Source organism: Xiphophorus maculatus, chromosome 12 (assembly GCF_002775205.1).
Source record: "Xiphophorus maculatus strain JP 163 A chromosome 12, X_maculatus-5.0-male, whole genome shotgun sequence".
In the NCBI taxonomy this organism is placed as follows: Eukaryota; Metazoa; Chordata; class Actinopteri; order Cyprinodontiformes; family Poeciliidae; genus Xiphophorus; species Xiphophorus maculatus.
This window is the reverse complement of record NC_036454.1, coordinates 19,829,043-19,853,553: the sequence shown is the minus strand read 5'-3', so window position 1 is coordinate 19,853,553 and position 24,511 is coordinate 19,829,043. Positions and strand designations below refer to the sequence as shown.

Sequence of the window (24,511 nt, the reverse complement as noted above, 5' to 3'; positions counted from 1 at the left end):
AACCAATGCATTAAAGAATAGCAATTTCATTTATTTATTTATTTCCAATAAGAAATTAATTATTGTGTTAAGCTTTATTACCTAATATTCATGAGAAATTTACCAGAACATCAAGGTGTCCAGAATGTAGATTTTCAGCCCACAGACAGGTCAATCCTCCATATAGAAGAATAAAACCTGAAAACACTTGAAATTAATTTTTGCGTCCCTGTTTGAATTTGTTTGCATGTTTTAGCTAGGTTGAAAAAATCTTGAATAACTAGAGATTAAAGCAAATTTTGAATCAGGAAAACACTTTTCTTCGGATATGTGATAGTCAGTGAACAGTAAAAGAAGGAGAAGAATCCTAGGAAAGCAACGCAACACAGCAGAATGGTGGGGAAAGGTAAGCTACATGTAGCAACAGGAAATTAGGAAAATAAAATAAAAATCGATATGCAAAATAAAACAGGGAGAAAATCTGGCACTGTACAAAGGTGAGAAGGAAGGAGTACAAAACATTGACACTAATAACGCCACTTATAAAACACAACGGTACGGATATTTTGTGTTTCTGTGGAATTGAGACATGAGTGCAGAGGTTTACAGGCATGAAAATGCACTGACATTAGGCTAAACAGTCAGTGTTGTGCCTTTGTGGAGTGAAGTGATGTGGGACATGCAAACAGGCTAATACTGTCAAGTTACAACCTTGTCAGGTTTTATTAGATTTGCTTCTAGCTTGTTTTTGGGTTTTGTCTGATGCATCACCCTAAACCTTTTTACATTACCTAATTCAAGATCCACCACTTAGAGCTTCATCAGTTTTAAACCAAAGTAAAACATAATTTAGAGAAAATGTGGACTACATATGCGTTTATTTTTGTTTTGTGGGTTTTTGATTTTTGTGTAGTTACAAAAGGTTTACACACCTATGTAGTGAAGGAATGTGAGTTTTTTTTTTTTTTTTTTTTTTTTTTTACAGCCTCGCCATATCCAGCTTGCAAAATTGCATTTGAACACTCAAGGGAAATATGCTGCCGGTCTCACCAATATCAGCAAGATATTGCTTCAGCCAGCTGCGTTGGAAAAATGAAACAATACAAATCACCTCTGACGGCTAAGCGGGTGTACACATATTTTGATGAAAGTTACATGGTTAAAGACATAATGTTGGGATGCTGCACTCCGTTGGGTTTTGTTGTTTATTCAGATTCATATGACTGGATTTACGTAGTTGGGTTGATTGGTGTGAGACCAAAATCAGAAAAAAATAATTTTGTGTTTATTCCACTGTTATTTTGCAGTTTGTGTAAGTTTTAATGGTTGTTTCTTACTGCTTTGCACTCATTAGAAAAGATGTTGCAATTATTTGAATCTGATAAAAAAAGAGATTTGGTTTATTATTTATTAGTTTTGCCATCTTGGTCAAATCATATATACCATATACAGTTTAAATCATATATTAATATATCATACTAAGAAAAAAAACATTTCTAAACCAGAAATGTGAGCTTAATGAAAACTATGTTTGATACCTGCTTAAAGGTTGTTATATTCAAAAGGTACTTTTAATGTGGCAACGTAGCCTCATTAGAACCCATATTCTAATTTATTGAATATGACTGTATCTGCTGCTCAGTAAGTCACAAAAAATAGTTTCTTTCTGGTCTTTCCGGCGCCAACGTAGAATGAAAAATCTTCAGTAGTTGTTTTGTGGCAGAAGTGTGACCCTGAAAAAAGTATTTCTATTGCGCTTTATTTTACAAATGTACCATGACAGTAAGTGACTAAACGCTTTTGGACATGCTGGTCCAAGGATTTAAATTTCCCTACGCCTTGCTGAACACTGCAAACACTTAGACCTGTAACCTGATTTGCTTTGTGTGGTATTCATCAGTTTGACTCAGTTCTGCGGTTGCTAGTGTAAATCATGCTTTGCACTGCTGTTGGAGCAAACTGTCCCATAACGTTTTTGTGTCTCTATATGCCAAAATGTCCTTGGGGAAGATAGTAAAGCTGTAGTTGCTCCTTATGGATGACAGGTGCCTTTCACTACTGAGAGCATAGGTGTGTTAGTAAACAAGTACATAGAAAATACTTCTTCTGTGTACTTCTATGCAACCACAGGAACTGCTTGTGACATTGCTGATTAAACATCCTTGTCAATTTGATTACACAATTGTCTCCAGTTCCTCTGTAATCACAAAAGAACAACTTCAAGCAGATAAAGCACTTTTTTGAATCATTTTTTTTGTTACATATGACTTATAAAACCAGTACTTACAGTAGGTAATGCATATGTGTATGTTATGATATGATAATACTTCCAAAGACAATATCTATTTTTCACTTCACCACCTAGTTGCACAGCAGAAGAAAAATAACATTAAAATACCAAAGCTTGTGTTCAAAGTCTCACTTTACCATAAACTATGAGTTTATTTTTTTCTGGTATGTTTGGTGAAAACAAGTTTATTCTTTATTTAGTAAAATTATTCACAGTTGGTAGAGGATAAGATTAGTGATTTTTCTTAATAAGGTTTACTCAAGTAAAAGTAAAATGTTTTTTTTCTAAAAGTTACTAAAGTAGATCTTACTAGATCGTACCCTATTAGTGCCACAAGTTTTACAGAGTTTCAAGGACAATCTGATTATTTGAGTAATTCTGCAGTTGTAATATCAATGCGCAATCAACAAATAGTGGATTTCTGTGCTCTTATACCCTTGACCTTTCTATGCTTGTGTCTGTGTGTGGGCTATGTCTTGCTGGTCAGCATGATTATACTGAATATGGAAATCATTTGTGGTCGTAACAATCCACGTAGGTGAGAGCCAGGTAACGAGAGGTCAGTGCTCCTTTTTGCAGAAGGCTGCTATTGTAAAAACTAATTCCTCAGTTAAAAAATATGAATAGCCAATGGTAAATATAAAAATACAAACAGTTTTTCCTATTAGTTTTTTCATTATTATTTTGATGTAATTTCATAAAAATCCCTTCTTTGATGGACCATTTGGAAAGATATAATGTTTCAAAACTCATGCATGCAAACGTTGCATGTTAATAATATATTTAGGTTGTTTGATGGTCTTTTAATGTCCTTGATGCCTACACTGTTTATTCATTTAGCTTGCAGCACACATTTGTTGACACTGTTCCAAAATTAGAATTGTGTGTGCACAACTGAAATGCATCACGCAGGAGTTCCATGTTTGCTTGCTTTCCATACATATATGCAATTTTTTATCACAATAAGTCCTAGTTTCCATGCCATTAATCTATTCCACCTGAAATCAGTCACAGAAATGTTAAAAGGTTAAACAGAGTGTTCAAATTATCATTTTGACAAGTTAGATAGATTGAAGTCAGGAAAATGTTGACATATTGCAGCTGCAATCATTATTAAAATATTCAGCAACAATATTGTGTCATAAAAAAAAAAACAACAATAATGCCGCAATTGCATGATTGGGGAGTATCAACCATTTATGGCAAGTGTATTACTTGCTATAAAGAAATAAATTGCTTTATGCATTAGCTTAAACCAGAAGACCCGGAAGATTCCAAATCTCTAAAACCAATAGTATGATGAAAATTATTTGCTGTTCAAACCTTTTTTCCACTGTTGTGAAAGAAAACAAATGTGGCATCAATAATTGTCACATTTACATTCTAATTTGTAATTCGAAGTATATATTTAATAATGTTTACCATTATAATTATGCTAATTTATATATTGGGTGTAGATAGAAAAGCAGTTGGATAATAGGTGCATTGTTTATACAGATCAAACTCTTGCACAGTTTTGCACAACTCAACTTTTGTATAAACAAAAAAATGGCTTTTTAATTTTTAAATATTTTTGCCTCTTTCATTATCCTCACAATAAATTCTGTAAAATATTTTCATATTTTTTATTGCACATCTCTACTCTTTAGCAGTCATTTTTCATAATTGTGTGGCATGTATTTTAATCAGTCTTTGATAAAGGACTGTTAATTTATTAACACATTCTTGGAGGCATAAAACGTTCAGTCAAATACAGTCCATCTCAGGATGTTGCAAATATGCTAAATATGAGCTGGTTACAGCAGTGAAGGCGAAAGCATGTGAATTATAAAGTGAAAACAAGAGTTTTTCTTTACTATGAGAGCAGAAATCATTTGATGAAGAATCTCTTATGTAGAGGCTTGTTTTTATTCTGAGAACGTCCACACACTGAAACTCTTCATGCATACTGGGAGAAGACTAAATGTAGAAAAGTGCCCATTTTCAATTTTGCAACGTGTTTTCTCTGTACATGTTTCATATGTTTTTCTGTGAATTACTAATTGGCATATTATGCATATTTTCACTCTGTGGCAAAATAAGGAATTATCCACCACATTTAAAATATATGCCTTACTGTTGCAACATACATTCTGATCTCTGTGAAGCTAAATTTATTTTTTAGTCGATTTACTCCCTATATGCGGAGTGAATATTCATCTAACAGAAAATATTGAAAGAATATAAAGTAACTAAAATCATTACCCTTGCACCAGCGGCTTTCCAATTTGTATCTTAACACATGAATCCAGGAAGTTGTGTAACCCAATTTTTAGTTATTTAGTATTGTGGAGGAAATTATACAGTATCCACAGTCTTGACATATTTTGCTGATTTAGAGACTTACTGTACACAGTAAGGAAAAGGATTTAGCAACACTTTAATCTGAACAAAAACAAGCAACAGTTTTTGAGTTTGAACAAATAGGTTGTTGTGATTATATGTGTTTCTGAGAGGTTCTTTTTTTTATTTCGTACAAACATTTAAGGTATTTCAGTTCTTCCCATCCAAAATGCCACATGCACCTGCATGTCTGTAGACACACAGTCCACACATGTGTGACACTTCTATTGATGTTGAATTTAAACTAGGAAATGAATCTCTATTAGCATTGAAGTGACAGAGGTGCATTTCTGAGTGGCCATTAAACATGTGAGGGATCACCAACAATTAGCACAGCAGTGGCCTTTTAGTGACAAGGCTTCTAATTAGCGCAAGAGGTTCTTGTCTCTATGGAGAAAATGGAAAAGAGCAAAGAAATGCTATGAGTGTGAATGTAAGGGTCAACAGACTTCTGAAGCTATTAAAGGGGTTCCTACTGTATGTGTAAGTCAAGTGCTCTGTTTAAGCATGGATAACATAACAAAAAACGCCCCATCAAATTGAAAATAGTTTTGGAAGAAACAGAAGTTTTCTGTTAGGCTTTGATTAGTCAGTCAACATAAACAGTTTGTTTTTCTTCCTGAGCTTTCAAAGGCTAATGTCCTTCCAAAACAGTGGATGGTTGTTGGTCCTGCATGGCTATATGTAATCCTGTGATAGACTAGTGATCTGTTGAATATCTATATCTATGTCTAACTCGCCTCTTTCACCCAGTGACCAGCACAGAACTTGTTCACAATACACTGATTTTATATTCTATTTATATTTATCTTCTCCACTTAATACCTGCCATCAAGCCAGAGGGAAGATGTTTAGTGAGAGAATTGCTATTGCAACGAGGTACTTCTGTTTTATGGTTTTTAACACATGCTCACCAGGAGTGCCAGTCAGTTCTGCAAGTGCTGGATGCGTTTCATAAATAATGTACAGGATTGCAACCATAGCTCAAAGGTAGACGTTTCTGTATTAAGGTGAGGACTTCCTTTATCTCCCTCTCCAGCCATTGTCTGTGAGGATTTTCTGAGAACTTCAACAAGGCACCAGTCCTTTATCCCCACAGGCCTTCACATTTTTATCAGAAGATGAGAGTTGTCATCAACTGACATCAGCGTTCTCACATTTTCATAAGCTTGCCAAAATTGCACACTACATGGCATTATTTTCAACAAGCTATGACAGATTGTGATGAAACTGTGTAAAAAAACATGGATGTTTCACATAATGCTGTCAACTTGAGTACTAAGTACTGTAAATGTGATGAGTTGAGTCTTCTATAAGTTATTCAAGAATGCCTTGAAGACATGCGGTAAACAGCTTGGACGGGCAGTCTATCACATTATGTCATACAGAGACAAACAACCATGTATTACATTTTGACATAACATGTTAGTTTAGGAGTTTATCAGGAAAGCAGAAACTTTATTTTAGAAAAAAAAATAAAATACAACATGCAAATTCCCCACAAAACAGCAACTTTATTTTTGAGCTAGATTTGCTCCTGACATGTGAACAGAATTTCATTGTTTATGCTAAAACGGTTCGTTTTTATGTTCTGCAAGGTAGAAAAATAATTGAAACTGTGATCAAAATGTTTTACTTTTTAATACTTATGTAATTTTGAGTTAATTATTCTCATTGTCTAGCCAACAAAGAAAAATATAAAAATTTATGTTAATCATGTCACAAAATTGTACCAAACAAGAAATTTATTGTAAATTCTGGTTGTACTTTGTTTTATTTCCTTTTCAGAATACCACTGCAGATTTTTCAGGATTTGGGGCTGAAACTAAATCACAAAACTGTTTTAATAGTGCCTTTCTAATCTCACTAAATATTTTGTTCTCCTAAAATAGCCTTTCATGCCACCTAAACGTCTGCCTGACTCTTCTTTTCCATGCTCTTGTTGAACAAGCTGGATCCCATCTGAATGCAACTAAATTATCTAGCACCATCTAGAATTTAATCACGGTACTTAGCAGCATTTAAGCATCTTTTCATCATGCAATGAAAAGGACAAGCATTTGATAATGCCAATCTCTGAGCTTAGCATTATTGATTATAATTATAATATTATTATACTCTCCATGCAGACTGAGCTGTCACTGAGACTCAATGACAATGCCTATATTAGTGAAGTGTTTGCCTGTCAGTTTGTCACAGGTAGTCTGTGTAAGTGGTGACACTGTAACTCTGACTAGAGCTATTATATATTTTTCGCTAGTTTTCAACAATGCCTCATTAGTTTATTCTGGTGATTTTTTTTTTTTAATTGTCATGGCTTCATGACACCATTCCTCTCTCTTCTAGATAGAGATACGTCTTGGGCTTATGCCCACTATCTGCTTTTCCTCTGTCTGTCATTTATAAAATCATTACAAATACCACCACAAAGATGCATATGTTGTAGAGCAGTTGTGAACAGTTGTCTCTTCGCTATTGCCATGGCTTATAGCTGAAACATGGCCGTCTGCCGCAAACACAGCAGTCACAAACATTATGAAAAGAAAGGGGAAAAGGTTTCCTCACTGACAGCTCCAGTTCTTGATGGAGAAGAAGGAGCTATCAACCTCTAAATGTAAACTGTCTGTGGAATTTTAGATAATTGTACATTTATTTAAAACAAGGGACAGTATATACACAGCTTTAGAGTACATCCATAGGGTATCGACATTGCTTTCCTTTTTTTCAGATTTGTTTTTTTAAAATAAATGTTAGTTCTTGGTTTTCTTTTACAAACAATATGCAAAACACTCATAAACCGTTTTCCAAATTGTCATAGTGGGATATTTGTGTGACAAATTTTAAGGAAATAGTTTAATACAATGCATTAGACTGTAGTATAAAATGATGAAAAAGTAAAGCAGTGTGAATACTTTCTAGGTTCATTAAGGAGAGGCTGAATGTGTTAATTCAGAGACAAGCCCAGTTTTGTGACAGGAAACATTTAGGTCCAAATATTTTGTTGATGTGACTGTGAATTACTGTATATGAAAACTCAAAATATGTTTTGCAGAACATGGAGTATCATCCAGAGAGAGGAAATAGTCTCAAACTAAAAATCACAAAGTTAATTTTTTTACCTTAGTTTTAAGAGTGTGATTTATATGCCATGATTTGTGGGTTTTTTTGTTCAAGTTTTGACTTTGCTTTTTTCTTTCTTTCTAATGTCACATGCTTGAGTTATATGAGTTTAACTTTAATTTGTTTGACTTATTTTCTTGAACATAAAGAAAGCTGTTTTAAATTATTATTGTCACAGGCTTACTATGTAATTTTGTTGTTAGCTCTCTGTCACGCAGTATTTCTCCCACTTGTACTTGGTTTTTATGTTATTTTTATTTAGTCTTTACTGTTGGGAATGAATAATGTAAACACTGTAATGTAAATACTGTTTTTATGGGCCAATTTTTAAATCATGTTATGTGTATACTTATTGTGTCTATGTTAAGTTTTCTGTCTGGTGCATCACTGCAACCAAATCGATCAAATGGTATAGATATTGTTGACTGATTCTGATTGATTGATTGATTTGTCGTGACATAAATATATGAGACTTTACATAACCAGTGTTTTTTGCACTGTTTGAGAGCCATGACAAGAGGTATTGTTATATCCTCCTTTGATTTAAAAACGACAAGCATGCTGCAAATATAACAGAAAAACATAAGAAAAATGTCCAGGTCTGCTGGAATGCACTTTGTCAATATGAAATGTTTGTAAAACTCCATAAAATTGTATGCACTTAGAGTAAAGATTCACTTTGGTGTTGCCAGATAGCATCAGTGGCAACCATTAATCACCTCCTTCTACTGCAGCTTCACTCTCTTTCTACTGGCTCACCAAACTTCTGCACATCATATTGTCTGATTGCAGATTGTGGGTGTAGTTGAATGTGGATCTTGAGAATTGATTAAATGTTTCATTTGATCGTAGGGTTTCTGAATAAGATAGATGACCTGACAGAAACAATAGAATAGGGCAAACTGATCTCCATGACAAGCATGCTCTGTCTGTTTGTGACTGCAGAGACCCATCTGATGTGTGTATGAGCCATTAAATTAGGAGGGAATTTGATGTTTTTGTATGCTCTCTTTGAACTCTGCAGATAAACCTCCAGAGGAGAATGAGGGTTACAGGCCTGATTACCCAAGGTGCCAAACGTATCGGCAGCCCAGAGTATGTCAAGTCATACAAAGTAGCCTACAGCGATGATGGGAAGACCTGGAGAACATACAAAGTCAAGGGCAAAGATGAGGATATGGTGAGTCTCGTGTATGCCTACCTTTACCAATTGCCTCTAATTCTGTGACACATTGATGAAGATACGTACTCATACACATGCTCACCCAGAGAACAGAGACTATAATATTGAAGGACAAGGTGGAGGACATGATGAGATGGATTTCTAATTAGCTTGCACACAGGGTCCATCCTGCTCCCCTTTATCCCTATCCACTTCCAGGAGTTTAAGATTCAATTTATGTATTATTTGGGGATGAACAGCCCTCAAATAGTCTATGCAGCATTCTGTCATTCTTGACAGAAATATGTGGTTGCTGTCATCTTATTTAATTTATAAGATATACCTTTGTTAAACTGTCCTTGAATTCCTGTGATTAAATCTGTTTTTGCATTTATCCAGAATTGAGAAGAAAATACAATTCTGTACTTACTTTTTTTACTACAAGACGTATTGGGATCATATTATTCTCAGTTAGTAATTCTGAAGAAAGACTAGAAAAATTACTGGGGCTCTAATTTAAAACACATTGCTGTTTCTATGAATGATCAGGTTCAAATGATGCAGGAAATTGTTAATTTTTTTCAGTAATTCTCGCTCGTTGACCTGGGCTGACAGCAATTTGTCCACTATGTGGTAAACACTGCAGAGTGCAGTAGATTGATTGTCACATTATAGCAAAGTGATCTGTTTCACCATTCTCTCTGCCCTCATCTGTGGGTGTTTCATCCTGTTCGACAGATTTTCAGGGGAAATGTTGACAACAATGCTCCATCAGCCAACTCTTTTACACCTCCCATTGAAGCCCAATTTGTGCGCGTTTACCCCCAAGTTTGCAGGAGACATTGTACCTTACGCATGGAGCTGCTTGGCTGTGAGCTGACAGGTATTTGGTCTTTACTAATCAGATACATTTTTTATGTTTTGGATGCACTGATCAGAGTCTCTTGTTTTTGTAAAATTGGCCTGTGAATGCTTATTTTAATTTCACTCAAAGAACTACGGTTTCTTTAATTATTCACATCAAACTGTGTTCGTAAAAGAGTAGTTGCTGTAAAATGGTGTTAACAACATTTGCATGTGATCACAAAGTACAGTATTTTTTTTAAGTCTCTGGTGATTAATGCTGACAAGTCTGAACATTCTGGTCAAAACCCAATTTATTTTCACATCCCTTCATTTGTGAATTTACATCATGTAAAGTTTGGAACAAACCTGTCTCTTTTTGTCCTTTTAAGGCTGTTCTGAACCACTGGGGATGAAGTCAGGCCATGTCCAAGATTATCAGGTCACGGCTTCCAGCATTTTCCGAACACTCAACATGGACATGTTCACTTGGGAACCTGGAAAAGCCCGTTTGGACAAACAGGGCAAGGTCAATGCCTGGACAGCTGGACACAGTGACCAGTCACAGTGGCTACAGGTAAAATTTAATCTGATTTTAATCTCCTATTTCTACATGTACGCTACAGAAAAATCATTTTACTGGTTTGGAAATGAACACCCTGCAGAAAGCTGATATAATATCTTATGCAAATGAATTTAGCTATACTTTTTCAGAAAAAATATGTAGCTAAAGGATGCATTCTTAGCTTAGGCTAAAGACATCCTTCCTTTGTTTTCAATTTTTTACATACAAAGTCAAGGGCAAAGATGAGGGGAAGGGGAAAGACCTAGAAATAAGTCCTTCTATCTGTTTATTTATATGTAAGCTTTTTTTCAGCCTAACACCTTGGCTGAAAAAAGCCAAGGTTATCTTTGGCCATAATCCAGGTTTTCAGTCTGGATTGCAACCATTTAATCCTATTTGTTTTCATTTCAGTACATGCTTCTTGAAAAGGATAACACACAACCCTAAATGAATGCTTAGTTCTGGATTTTTTTTTCAACAATATGTGAACTTGAGGCTGAGAAAGTTCAGGTTACACATCAACTTGGAGTGCATCATTCCCAACATCCCCTCACTTATAGCCTTATGTATTTTAGTTTTCCCTGATAAAAGGTTGCTAATCCACTTTTCTTTAAGGTTGAGAAACCACATCTCACTCCAAGCTATAGAGTTAATGGCATAGAAGAGGTTGTCTTGTTGGGAATTAAAGATTTATTGAACTTGTTTGTGGCCATTCCAATGTGCATGCAAGACCTTAAAAATGTTCCCTATTTCTCACTTCACAAAATTAGTAAATATGGTTCAGTTGTATGTAATTTCATCTCCCTATAAATCCAGCTGTTCGGTGCAGGTTTCACATGTTAGTTCAATAACATTAATGAAAAAACAGGACTATGTAAGCTAAGAAACACATAACACAGATTTGGTGTAAAGAGAAAACTGGTGTTATGTTGTAGGGGATTCTTTTCTCCAGTGGAAAGGAGAAGTGGGAGTTGGTGGAGATGTAAAGCGATCTAAATACATTTCAGTTGAGGATGAAAACCTGTTATACACTACAAAAGACTTCACATCAACTCTAACAGTTTAGTTTGGAGGATATCTGTGTATTAGCATAGTCAAGCCAAAGTCCAGGCATAAATCCAGTTGATAATCTGCTGCAAGTGTTGGAAACTGATTATCACAAATGCCCTCCATCCAGTGTGAGTTAACTTGAGATATTTTATAAAGAAGAATGAGCAAGGCATTGCTGTCTTTACATGTGCTAATGCGGAAGAGATATACCCCAGGTAAAAATATAAAATCACTTTTTACCATTTAATAAAAGTGATTTACCAAAAGTGAATTTGCATAACATTGACCCACAGGGCCTGAGTTGAACTGCAGGTCAAACCTTCCAGATTTTCATTTCACTACATGCATAAGCACTACTTAGCATTTTTCTGTAATATAAACTTGCAATTTATTACAGCAAAGATTGTGGCTGTAACATGACAAACATTTGAAAAAGTTCAAGTGGTACCAATATTAGTGAAGCACACCACACCTGTGCCACTCTTCACATTCTGCTGTCATAATGATTTGCCAGATATAATTGGATTTGGTTCATTCAGACATTTTGTTGTAATTATTATCATGCTTAAAGCTCTTATCAGGGGATGATGACATGCAGGGATGTATGCTCAGGGAGAAAAGCACTCAGAGAGGCCCAATCTATGCCATGGATCTTGGTTGAGCAAAATTGATTGCTGTAGGTAAAAGAAAAACTTGCGGTCTCATATTACATGCTGTGCTGGCAGGGAAGAGGAGATGCTACACAGATGCTGTGAGAAAATCAATGGCTTCCATTTCCAAAAACTGTGTCTTTGCACACAGGCATATATGATGTCTTGGCTCTCAAAAGCAAACATAGCTAGTCATATATCACAGAGTGCCGTTTCACTTTTATAGTGATGCAACAGTTTCAGTTGAGTGGTTTGTGCATTAAAAATCATCTTATGTGCATTTGTTACATTGCATGTTGGATATCTACTTTTAACTGGTTGCCATGGACGATAATTAATACTCAGCACTAGTACTAAATGACTTCAAGTGTCACAGACTAATGGAATTAATCAGCCTTAATGATGAAATAAGTATTCCTATTAATCAGGAAAGTATTTCCATTATGGAGTGGAAACAGGAGGAATGTTTTTGCAAACACTAAAAGATATAATTTAAGTTCATTGATGGATGAAACTGGTTGAAAGTCCCTGCAAATAGGGAAAGTAAGTCGTATATCTAAACCTCTGCCAAGAAGGCTATTTGTCTTCAACAATCAGTCTGATTGAGAAGCTTACATCTGAATACGTAATACATCTGAACTGCTTTGTCTGTGTAGGTCAAAACAAAAACTGAGTCCCAGATGTTTTGGGTATCATCCAAGCTAACATTTTTGTGACATGGCTGGAGATGAAATTACTCAGAGGGGAAACTCAAAACAGAATCTTTGAAGATGTTTTCAAGAGTCAACTGAATCTGTGAAACTTAGCTGCCAAATGTTCCAGCTGCCAGAAGCAGCTGGAACATCTTAAGGCTAATTATGAGCCTTAAGATGTCCACACAGCAAAGAGAATGCATCAGAATTGCTGGAGATGCATCAGATCGTTACATGTTTGACATTTTCCCTCTGCTAACACAACTATACTGCATTTTTGCTTATGAAGTTTTGTATTGAACCTCAGACCTCACATAAACAAGACCATCAACTGGAGTAGAGTGATGTGTTTCCGTTTTTCACATCTTTATAAAAGAGCCAAGTTTTTGAAAGACAGAGGCTTTAAATTGATGCAGGCACTTAATGTGATGTTTTGAAAGAAATTCTGAAATATCCACTTAATACTTACTATGTTTCCTCTTAAGTTTTCTCATGGATGTTGTGCTATTTATTAACTACTTTTACATTAGCGGAGATGCTCTGATCCAGTTTGTTTTGGTTCTTATTTTACTCCAGTATGTGACTTTATTCATGTTAAAAACTAAATGAGAATCAATAAAAAAAAGAAAGAGAAGCTGTGATGTCAGACGCTGAGGTGAAGGAACTGTTCCTTTGCTCTGTTCCTAAAAGGCTTTTATTTTAACATTTAGTGCTGCTGATAGTTGTGGTATTGTATAAGTTAATATGAATGACACTTTTATGCTGGAATTTGTGCCTTTGTGTCTAGTTATATTAGCAAGATTAACATTTACATCACATCAGATTGATCATAATATAACACGTTCCTTTTATCTGCAGAGCTGCAAAAAATGAACAAAGGGTTGTTGAGAGGGGGGAGGTGAGGGCATTTATGGACCACACAACTTAACAGTCTTCAAAACAGTTTTGAAGAAGAAAGAAAACAAAATAATTGTTTTCAATGTCCAGTAGCTAGTGACTGCTGAAAAGCCTTAGAGTTTTCTCTTCAGTTATCATCACTGTAAAAACAATCAACATATGACCAGCAAACAAATCAACGATGTCTGAAATGGGGAATGGATTGGTGGATTTAGCCCAATATGTAGTCCAAGGTGTTGACTCTGATTTGGGTCCCTGTCTAATGATTTGATAAAGTTCAAAGTTACAGAAGGTCTTCCAGTTTCCCTCTGCCAGCTGCTCCTCTTCCTTTCCTCCACTCTGCACAGATTACATGCAGATCCCTGTCTGCAGGCATAGCTCAGCATGAGCTTTCAGTTTAATGGTTACCTCTAAAGCAGGGCAGAGGGGGATGCACTTTTCCAATAATAGGTCGTGAGAATGATATGAGTACACAGAAAAGTGTGTAACACCTGTGGCAGTTCTAAACAATTGAACCTACCTGCTTCTTCTGACTCACTTGCACACATCTGATCCAAACACACGGCAACAGTATCTAGAAACCAACCAAACAAATAAAACCGCTGAGTGATGACTGCTCATCTCATGTTGGGTCAGGTAAAAAGAAAGTTGTTCATTTGAGAAATCACAGAAAATATGATCATCTTTCACAGACTCCTTAGTCCACAACACTGCAGCGTCGCATATTAACTGGAATGTAAATCGTTTTGTAGGCATGGCCTTGTGAAAAAACACTGCCAGAACAAACTGCATCACATCATTTCCAACCTGTCAAAATTATTTACAGCTTGCAAAGGTTACAAAACAAGACTTGATCATAATTTCCTACTGGTGGTCCATTAGTTATCCCTTGCCTCAGAAGTTTTCACAGCCACTTATCTCCCTAAAGTGATAAATATGTGTTTTGCGTGTCTGTGGCACCCGGATAATCCCCTCATGCTTCCAATGACGACAACAGAGTTTGTGTGAAATTGTTGACTGTAACTGTGGATGGCCTGCATACAGATGGTAGATTTATAACAAAATAGTAATTTCCAAGTAAACATTAAAGCAAATCAGGTCGCACACAACCATTTGTTATAATTTAGCTAAACTCCTGCATTATATTGTTTGTTTGTAGATAAAGGCTTTGCAGAATGTTCCTGAAAGGATATTTGTTTTAACCACATACATTTACTGACAGTTTTGCTTCTGTCACAGGCATCTCTCAACACAGAGATCATATTCTCAAAGTGACATGTAAATTTTGAATTTCCTTTGTTTTGATAAATTTGTATTTTTTAATTACCTGAGAAAAGATTGATGTTTATTGAAAGATTTTTGCAAATATTGTTGTGCCGTTAATCTGTGAGATCTGCAAGAAATCAAGATGATCTCAAAAATGTGTGTAAACATCAAGCAATATTTGCAGAATAGACATGATTAGAGAATTACAAGCGTGGAAGATTTCTCAGGAAGATGCTGGAAGAAAGAAAACGGCAGTTTACCAGGTAAAATGCACATTGGGATCAAAGGGATTCTCTGCAGGCACATTGAGGACCGAGAAGAAAGCACAGCGGGGGATTAAAAAAAGAGACAGGGAAGCAAAGGGAAGAGACATGACTAAAGTGACCCATCTCTGCGATTTCAGGGAATTGTTCCACAGGCTCTTGGTCGAGCACTAATTTATTTGCAGAGATTTTACCATATGCAGAGTAGTAGTTTATTAGTTTCTTCCCAAGAAAGACTCAAAAGGAGTACAGTCTGATGTTTATTTATTTATCGCATGTGCTATACACAGGAATGTCTCCGTATGACAGAGAATAACCAAACAGTTCATTTATTTCAATCTTTTAGTTTAAAAAAAATTTAACTCAGGTATGACAGATTTATTGCACTCATTTTTGAAGCATTTATTTGTTAATTTTGATGATTATGACCTTCAGTTAAGGAAAACCTAAAACTCAGAAAATTTGAAAATGGATCTTATGAAATTATTTCATATTATCCATTTTGAAATAATTTTTCAATTATTAAAAAATAATAATTTTTTAATTATTATTAAAATAAGGACTGATAATTATCTACATAATTATGTAGAGGACTGATGACTTGACGGTTTTTCAGCAGTCACGTAAAAATGCCTCGAAATATCATTGCTAAGGAAGCTGGCTGTTTACAAAGTGCTACGTACAAACATAAGAATAAAAAGATGAGTAGAAGGAAAAAGTGAGGAAGGAAAAGGGCCTCAAGCAGAAGGGAGATTCTTAGGGCTTGCAGTGCCACTTATACTGAACATGGGCTACTACTGTTAGCCACTCCTGAACTGGAGACAATTAATGTTACTGATTTATCATCCTGAATGACCAAGATCTTAAACTTTTGTGTGGTGATTAACTTTTTCCTTTCCACTGCTAAAACACTCCAATAGTTTTAAGAGTTTCTACGAAACTTATGAGGAGGATCTAACACAACAAACAGCACCATAACAAATGAGCAAGTTTTACAGGCAGAAGTTAGCAATTCTTAAAAGATGCTACAGCTGTATGACAGAATTGGGTTGGAGCCATTTATTTGCTGCCTTAGGCCAAAAGTGTCTATGCAGTGAGTGGTCTCTGGAGACAATGAACCCCAGTGAAGTGACTGCTAAGCTACTGAGAGCACTTTTGGGATTTGACCAAATAAAAAAAGGGGGGATTTTCATCACTAAAGGATTTTTTTTTTTACTTTTGTTGATTCCAGGCAAGTTTGAATCATTTCTCAGATAATTTCTTAAGGAAAAGAGTCTAAAATTGTCACATCAGTGACCAGAAATTAGTATCTTGCACAGTTGTATCTTAGTTATACATTATAACATGACCAGACGTGGTGGGGTTTTCTCTTTCCACCATACTCGCCTGTTTTCCAGACAGCTATTGGAACTTATAGAGCTACAGGTTATTTTGCTGTGTGTTTACAGTCTGTTTCCTACTAGCAGTATTGATTCCCTTTAGCTTTGTCATCACTCTTGATAAGTATATGGTGTGTCTCACTGTGAATTATGTAGTTTGAAATTCAAAGTAGTTTGACTCAACAATGTTCAGCCAGGAATCTTTTTTTTTCAGAATAACATGAAATCTTTTTTCTTCATCTCTCGGTTGTTGAATTTGTTGAGGATATATTGATAATACACTATTTTTTTTTTTCATCCAACACTGATGAGTATTTAGAAACCTGAATGTAAGACAGACATCAAAAGACAGTTTTACTCTTGTTGGAAAATACTACTCAGCATATTAAACACTGCATAACAGGAAGTAATCCTGCATAGGTTGCATAAAAATGTTCTGTCTGAGCTCAGTAGCACTAATTTCATTACTATTAGTGAACAACCGTTACTTGAACACATTCACTACAACCTTTGTAGTTGGCAGGAAATGGTACACAGTGATCTCCATGGTCACTGAATTGATTATCCTTAGTTATTCTTGTGATGGCGCTTTGCAAATGCAATGAATAAAAAAACATATAATCCACTCATCTATTCATTCATTAATGTCTGCATTCCATGTTGAGGGGCTTCCTGTAAGACATAAGTGAAGTAGGTGGACAATAATGTTGATCATAGAAAGCAGGATTGTACTTTAATGTTTGGTTGATTCTTTGAAGATAGATCCTTAAATATTATTTATTGGAAATACTTTCCTGATAAAAATAAACATTTGTTAAGTTTTAATCCATTTGAACAACTGAGAATATACAAGAGGCAGGAATAAAAGTCATAAAACATTGCTCAATAAGGGCAACTGCATATGTTTAATTTATGAGACAAAGCTCGATAACATCAAGCTTTCTGTTGGTCTTTTGTGGCAGATATCACCATGGCAGAGCTAGTCAGCAGGCTGACAGTGACAGAATAATCGTGTAGTGTCTCCTAGCTGACGACAGTAAATACATAATATCAGATGGATGAAGAAGAATCCAAAATTAACCAACATGATAAGACTTCTACTCTGTTCTTGTACTCTGTTCCTCTTTGCTTATCCATGTTTTAAGAGTCCTCTCTCTCTTCTTATTCTCATTAATAAATATTCATGACAGCAAACACACGGTTATTTTGGCGGAGAACATTTGCTTCTTTTAGCTAGCTGCACATAAAACATTTATGTTTTAAACAAAGGTTTACTTGCAAGAAGGCAGAGGTTCAGTTAGCTCAAGAATCAATGGAAAACAGACCAGGCCCAGCAATGAGTCCTGAACCAGTGAGGTATTAAAAGAGCGTAAGGGCAGAGGAGAATGCTGTTAGACAAGCTGAATTCTGCTTTACATAAAAAAGTCTGTTTGAGTTAACAAAGAACATTAACAAAGTGTGGCTAGCAATTTAAAAAGATGAGGAAAAATACACCTGGAATCACCAGGGATCCTGCATCATTTATCCTCCCTCCATCTGAAATACATACCATGATGGATCTATTGATTCCTGTATCAGTTTAATCATCTTCAAGGTCTTTGGTGGATGGATTCTGCTTAAATTGTTATGAGAAGAAAATGTTCATCCCAAGTGAATCACAAGTCTGTTACAGGGTTAGTAGAAAAGAAAAAAAGCTTACCTTGGCATGCATGGCCTCTGATTGTGAATGGAAACAAGGAGAGCAGGAGAAATGGTTTTATTTTATCATTTGACCTTTGCATGAATCGGTTGGCAAAAGATAAATCTTCTTTTCAAGCATCTAATTGCATTAAGTGTTTAAGAGTTAAATTCAAAATATCCGTCAGATCAATATCTGTATATTCTGCTGATGTACACCAGCTCTTCTACAATTCATCTTGAACATCAGTGCCTTTTGATTCTTTACATAGATTGTTGTCTCATGTGTATCACAGGCTAGAAGCAATAATAAATAGATGTGATGCTCAATGGATTTCTGCTCGGGTTATGAGCATGTGCATAGCGTGAGATTGAGTATCAGTATTATTTAGTCATTTACATATAATTTGTAGAAATTACATTTATGCTGAGTATAGGTCATGTCTCTAAGATGTGACTCGCACTATATCATTTTTCAACATGTTCAAAAAGCATAGGGTACTCTGTCTTTGCAAGAGATTACATCCTATAGTATCAGATGCATGGAAAGATGACACTGAGTCATTATTTAGTCAAAGCTACAGATACTGCAATAATGTGCTTTTTTGTTGTTGTTTTCTGTGATATTATTTTTCATCTCCAAAGTCTAAAAAGGAAGGGCAATTTTAAGGAAAAGTTTAAGGAAGTCTAATCCCTATTAACTTGGATAACATGATTATTAGATTTATTTGAAGAACAACAGTATAATACAGTTCTAAAAGTCCTTGGATGAAAAAATATAATATTTTGTAAAAGCTTCAGTAGAGTGCGTAATCGTCTTTGTCCTTCAGTCTGCAGCATACAGAAGGTATCCTCTTAAGTTCACCATTTGGTATTACTGTCACATTGTATTGATTTAGCCAAAATTATATGGAAGCCGTTTTTCAGCACACTGGACTACTTAATATTCTGGTTACATGTTTTGGTTATTTTTCATGAAGTACACATTAGAACTAATATTAATAACAAAAATAACTAATCAATTTGAAGAGTGTTTGCTGCTGAACAAAAAATGTATCCCACAGGGTTGATATCTTCACATTGTCATTAAAAACACAACCACTTAGCTTTGTGCAGAAGTGAGAAAAAAATATTTACCAATTTACAAGCTTCAATGAAAAGCTATTAGGTTTTAGGTCTATCAGGTACTAGGACCAACAGTTGTTTCACCCTCTAATGCAAAAACAGTAACATGTTCAACATGCTAGATTAACCAGGATATTTCACAGTTCAGTGTCTGTCAGGTTGGATTTCTCACCATTCTGTGACTCTTGATAGACTCAGATGTTCAGGGAAACATCTGATGTACTGTTATTACCACACAGTTCAAGATTACAGTACTAAGCAAAAGTTTTCATACCCAATTTTTTTATACTTTTCACATTTATCCATTGCCTTGGAATCATAAACCTCAATATTTTGTAAATCTGTGTATCTTAAATTTTCCATTTCACTATTGTATACCATTTATACTGCGTCAAATGTGAAAAGTTCAAGAGTTACCAATATTTTTTGGTGTACTTTACAGTTTATATGTCCAATATTGAATTCCTTCAGATCTCCACAATCTTCTAGTTTTGTATCATACGTAGATTAGTCACTTTATCTTTGAAAATGTGAACAGGCAGAAAAACTTTACTTTTTAAGGCAAAAATTATATTTTGTCCTGCAAATTTGAGGTTTGTGCAGTGTGAACAAACATAATTTTTCACAGTGATGAAAGCAGCAACAAGAGCCAACTGACTTAATCACAGCTACAAAGAAATGGTACCACCAATACAGAGCACTGAAACTGAAACAGCATCTCAGTACAATGTAATATTGTGGTAATTATATAAACAAAAGGCTTTTAGGAGAACCCCTTTGGTTTATTTTCTGAATTTATGTCAAACATACATTAACATGTTTGTAGCTCACTTCTCTGTTTTAAATAATAAAAAAGTACAGTTTTAACACAAAGAACTTTAACCTAATTATGTTTAATACTTTCTTTTATCTTTAAAAGGTACCATTAAGCTGATAAACAAGCTTAACTTAAACGGCAAATTCTAATGTATTGAATATAACCGCAGTAGTGTTTGAGCATAGATTTTATTAATGATCAATATTAATTATTTTTGTTGCTTTGATTTTGTATACAATTTATTTATTGAAGCAAAGATGCAAGCATGTGCATAAGTTAACTTTAATTAGTGCATTATTCAATGATGATATTTGTTTTCTGTCAACTTTGACAAGATCTGCTGATGCAACTCTTGGAAGCTAGCATAACAGATGACCAGGACTTGGATCCTGGCTGCCAAGTTTTGTCTTGGCAGATGCGCCAGCCCACTATCAGAGAGGCACAATTAAATTTTCAGCTTGTTGCCATGATCAATCAGTGCAAAATTTTAAGATTTGGCAAGGTTCTGTTAGTGTATGTGTGTGTCCAGTAATAGGTATTTTGTCACATTATGAGTCACACAAGACTTCTTTGGAAAATATTTTCAGATGGGACTAACATGAAACTAAGACACAACCCATTTGGACATAACAAATGTTGGTATGTCAGTTTGAAATGCCTCCCCTCTTATGGCTGCTAATTCAATTAGCTTGCAAACATTAACCAACAACTTTGGAAGGATCTCAGAATCTGCACTCATTTGAAATAACGGGTGATGTAAAGTTCATTAGGGAATTATCGCCAGGGCCTGATTTTAATCCTGCCCAATATGGCTCTTTCTTTTCTTCATTTTATTCAATTTCCCTGCAGCTTGCATGCTGATTCAATTAGCATCCAAATGAAGTTTCAAAAAGGATAGTAAGTCCATCTGCTTTAGTTTTCCTTCCTTCCCTCTGCACTCTTATATGTATCAGTCTGGAATCTGTGTAATGCATGTATTTTGTCTTCATTATCCAATAAAAAATGTTTTCCCTCAACACTACAACCTCATCCTCATTTCTCTCTCTCTGTCCCTATCTCTCTCACCATCTCTGCTATGCTTTCAAACCACACTATCAGCAGACACTGGTTGCATTTATCTGCTTTATCATGGGATGATTGATCCATGAGTCTGCAGTAGTCCCTGCTGTAATCAGGGACGATCTGCAGAAACTGTCAGAAGTGAATGTGCCAGATGTTAAATTGGTGCAGCAGAGATTAGGTCCAGGGTGCACATGCATATCTTTGGTTTGAAAGTGTGTAGAAGGGATCTTTGGACAAGCAGCGTTTCCTGCTGATCACATTGCCAGATTTCAAACATCTTTCTAATTTAACCTGATTCTGGGAAGTCCAAAGTTACGCGGAAGACTTCCTTCGTACCAGAGCACTTACACTTTCTATTCTTTGTGGAGGTTTATAGATACAAGTACTTTAAGCCAGCCTCTTCTTCCAACTCCTTCTATGGTATGAATTTAACTTTTGTTAGTATGTCATAATTTCCTACTTGGGCACAGTGGTATTTGAGTTTTTTGAAGAAGCAGTATCATGTAAATGCCAGGCACCAAGTGCCATTTTATAGCACAATTAACTTAACTATGTAACCTTCAGTTATAAAAATGCTGTATTACATACAGTATATATATATATATATATATATATATATATATATATATATACTAAAATATGACTTAAACAAAATTTCACTTTGCAATTTAATGCTTTTGTCTTTTTAAGAGACTCCTTCACTTTCTGACACTTGACCTTCAGCACATTATCACAAAGTTTCTTTATTAATCTGCTTCAGTTCTTTGCAGTATAGAAAAGATCAGCTGCAGATGTTCTTTGCTATACTCCAAAGAACGTCGCTTGGGAGGGCTGTTCTGTGAGGCAGAAGCTTGGCTTGGAAACTGCAGCTCCGTAGAGGAGCTGCGGGGAAAAGGCGGTGCTTGGTGAGAGCAAGCATATAGACATCCTTGAATGGCCGCCATAAGAGATTAAAGCATTTCTCATACGTGCATGAAAGAATCAAAGTAACACTCCAGGTATGTTTTGATGACAGAATAACATTGTAACATGATATAAAGCTGAAAAAAGTCAATTTTACCTATCCTCAATACCCCCTAACCACATGGGGTCAATGTAAGAATGGGAAAGCCACATTTTAAGCTTTTTTATTTCCTCTTTTATTCTATTTAATTGAAAATTATTTTCTTGCCTTCTTTGTAAATGATAGATTTGATTTCAAAGATCACACACTGAGACAGACTAGATTTCTTCTGCAAATTGAAGTCCATCAGATGTCTTGTCACAGTCAGCGTTAAACAGTGTGTGAAATTCCCCATGTGAATGATCTAGTGTGCTGCCATGGAACATTTTTTATGCATATGAATCCTAATACTTCACTTCAGAACCACTAAAAGTCAGAAGCACCTGAGTAGTTCCAGGAATGCTTTCCTACTTTAAGCCCTTGTGTTAAGTGATTGAAACCATTGTGTCTGATTTATCTTCATGTTTCCTTTGTCATAAGTAATATCCTTCATTGGTTTCTGCAATGAACTGAAGTCTGAACTTGTGTGGCTTAGTTTTAATGCTGTGTGCTATGAGAGGCTTGTCAGAGGCCTTTTGAGTTAATCATTTCAGTGTTTAGTGGTACAAATACCAATTTATGCATGGCGTGACAGCAAAGTCTTTGACAAATCATATAATATACTGTTTCTCTCTTGTGTTTTTAACAACAACCTTAACTAACCTAGACGTAAGGCACTTGAACAGTACCTTGGATTTGCATCACTTTTCTTCCTTGTATTTTTCTTTTTTGTGTTCTGACCTTTACTGGTCATGTGAAATTATTTTTTACATTCATCAGATACTCTCCTTACTCTAAAACTATTGCAACATAAACGCCCAAACACCTGAAGTCAAAGTTTCAAATTTTGTTAGATTGTCATGTGATGAACCAACACAAAGGAGTGTATAACTATGAAGTGGAAGTTTGTTTCTTTTTAAGTATTTTTCAAAAATTGAACCTGAAAAGATGGCATTCATTTAGACCCATAACTCAGTACCTTTGACGATGAGAGGTCCAGTTCTTTTGGGATCTAAATTGGTAGCTTAAACCAAAAAGAAAATGCAGCTGTCTGGATGAATCCATTTGTTCTGTAATGTTCTGAGGTCTTTAATACATTCCACAGATGTTGACTCTGTGGACTTCTGTGGGCAATTAGCTGCACTGGATTTTATTTTTATTTAAGGGAGTAAGTGTGTATAAGGAACCTAAGCAAAAATACATGTCACACTTTTCACATTTTTATTTTAAAAATGTTTCAACTGTACCTCATTTTTCTGTCACATCACACTTATGGTCTAAATTGTACGGAGCCCCTAAAAGGACACTGAAGAAAAAAATAAACTAACTTGTGCGCACCACATATCAACAGGTGCTCACCAATTAGTATATGGTATGCACCAGAGAGCATGTGGTGTGCAAGGGAAAGTTTAGCTGTATATTTCAACAACTCCATAGCTCCTCTTGAGAACTTTTAGACAGCATGGACATGCAGGACCAAGACTGAGCTGCCAGGTGGAGTGAAAGTTAAAAAATTCTGTCCTCTCTCCATCTGCAGGTTGTAGTGTTCATCGTTGCGGCCCCATGCTCAACAAAATTGCCAAGTTTACCTAGATTTTATGCTTATACTACAGTTGGAGCCCAAGCCAGCAGATCATCACAACTTTGCATTGAACAACATTTTTATTTTCCTGTCACATTCCAAAGCTGTCTGTTTTCAAGTGCAATAATGGTCTTTGCAAATAAATCCAGGTCAACAATTTACATGCGCAAGCGTCTCATAAAGAGGTTCCAGGGCATCTGATCAGCTATATTTTTTTTCTATTGAACAGGTGAAAAACCAAATCACACATCATTGAAGAGGCCCCTTAGTCACAAATGATTGACAATGTTTTCACTGAAGGACTCCAGAGTTTTATAAAATTATTTCTTGAAAAATTTGCCAGTGTTATAAATAGTAAATAGACTGCGTGCGTCTATCTTGCGCTTGGTCTAGTCCTATAGAGTCACTTTAACCACGTCACGCCTACAAGCTCTCACACATTCACTGAAGTGGTAAGAGGGCTTGAACAGAACCTATTATTCTAAAGCCTGTGAGCTAGCTTGTAAGGAAGTCACAAACAGAACAGATCACTGTGCTTCAGTTAAGGGTAGTCGTTAAATAATGAAATAAATTTGAAAGATGACATGGAATATTGTTGCTTTGTTGGTGATTTGTGAAAGTCCAGAGGCGGCTTACAGGGAAGCTCGCCTTTGTGACTATGATGGAAC

General features: G+C 35.5%; 1 protein-coding gene across 1 annotated transcript in view; it reads left to right on the top strand.

The window, feature by feature from the left end:
- The window catches only part of edil3 (EGF like repeats and discoidin domains 3), a 143,840-nt gene that overhangs the window by 97,141 nt on the left and 22,188 nt on the right, over positions 1-24,511 (top strand). The window contains 3 exon segments of the mRNA XM_023344053.1: positions 8,796-8,951; positions 9,672-9,816; positions 10,169-10,353. Of these exon segments, the coding sequence (XP_023199821.1) occupies positions 8,796-8,951; positions 9,672-9,816; positions 10,169-10,353 (486 nt within the window).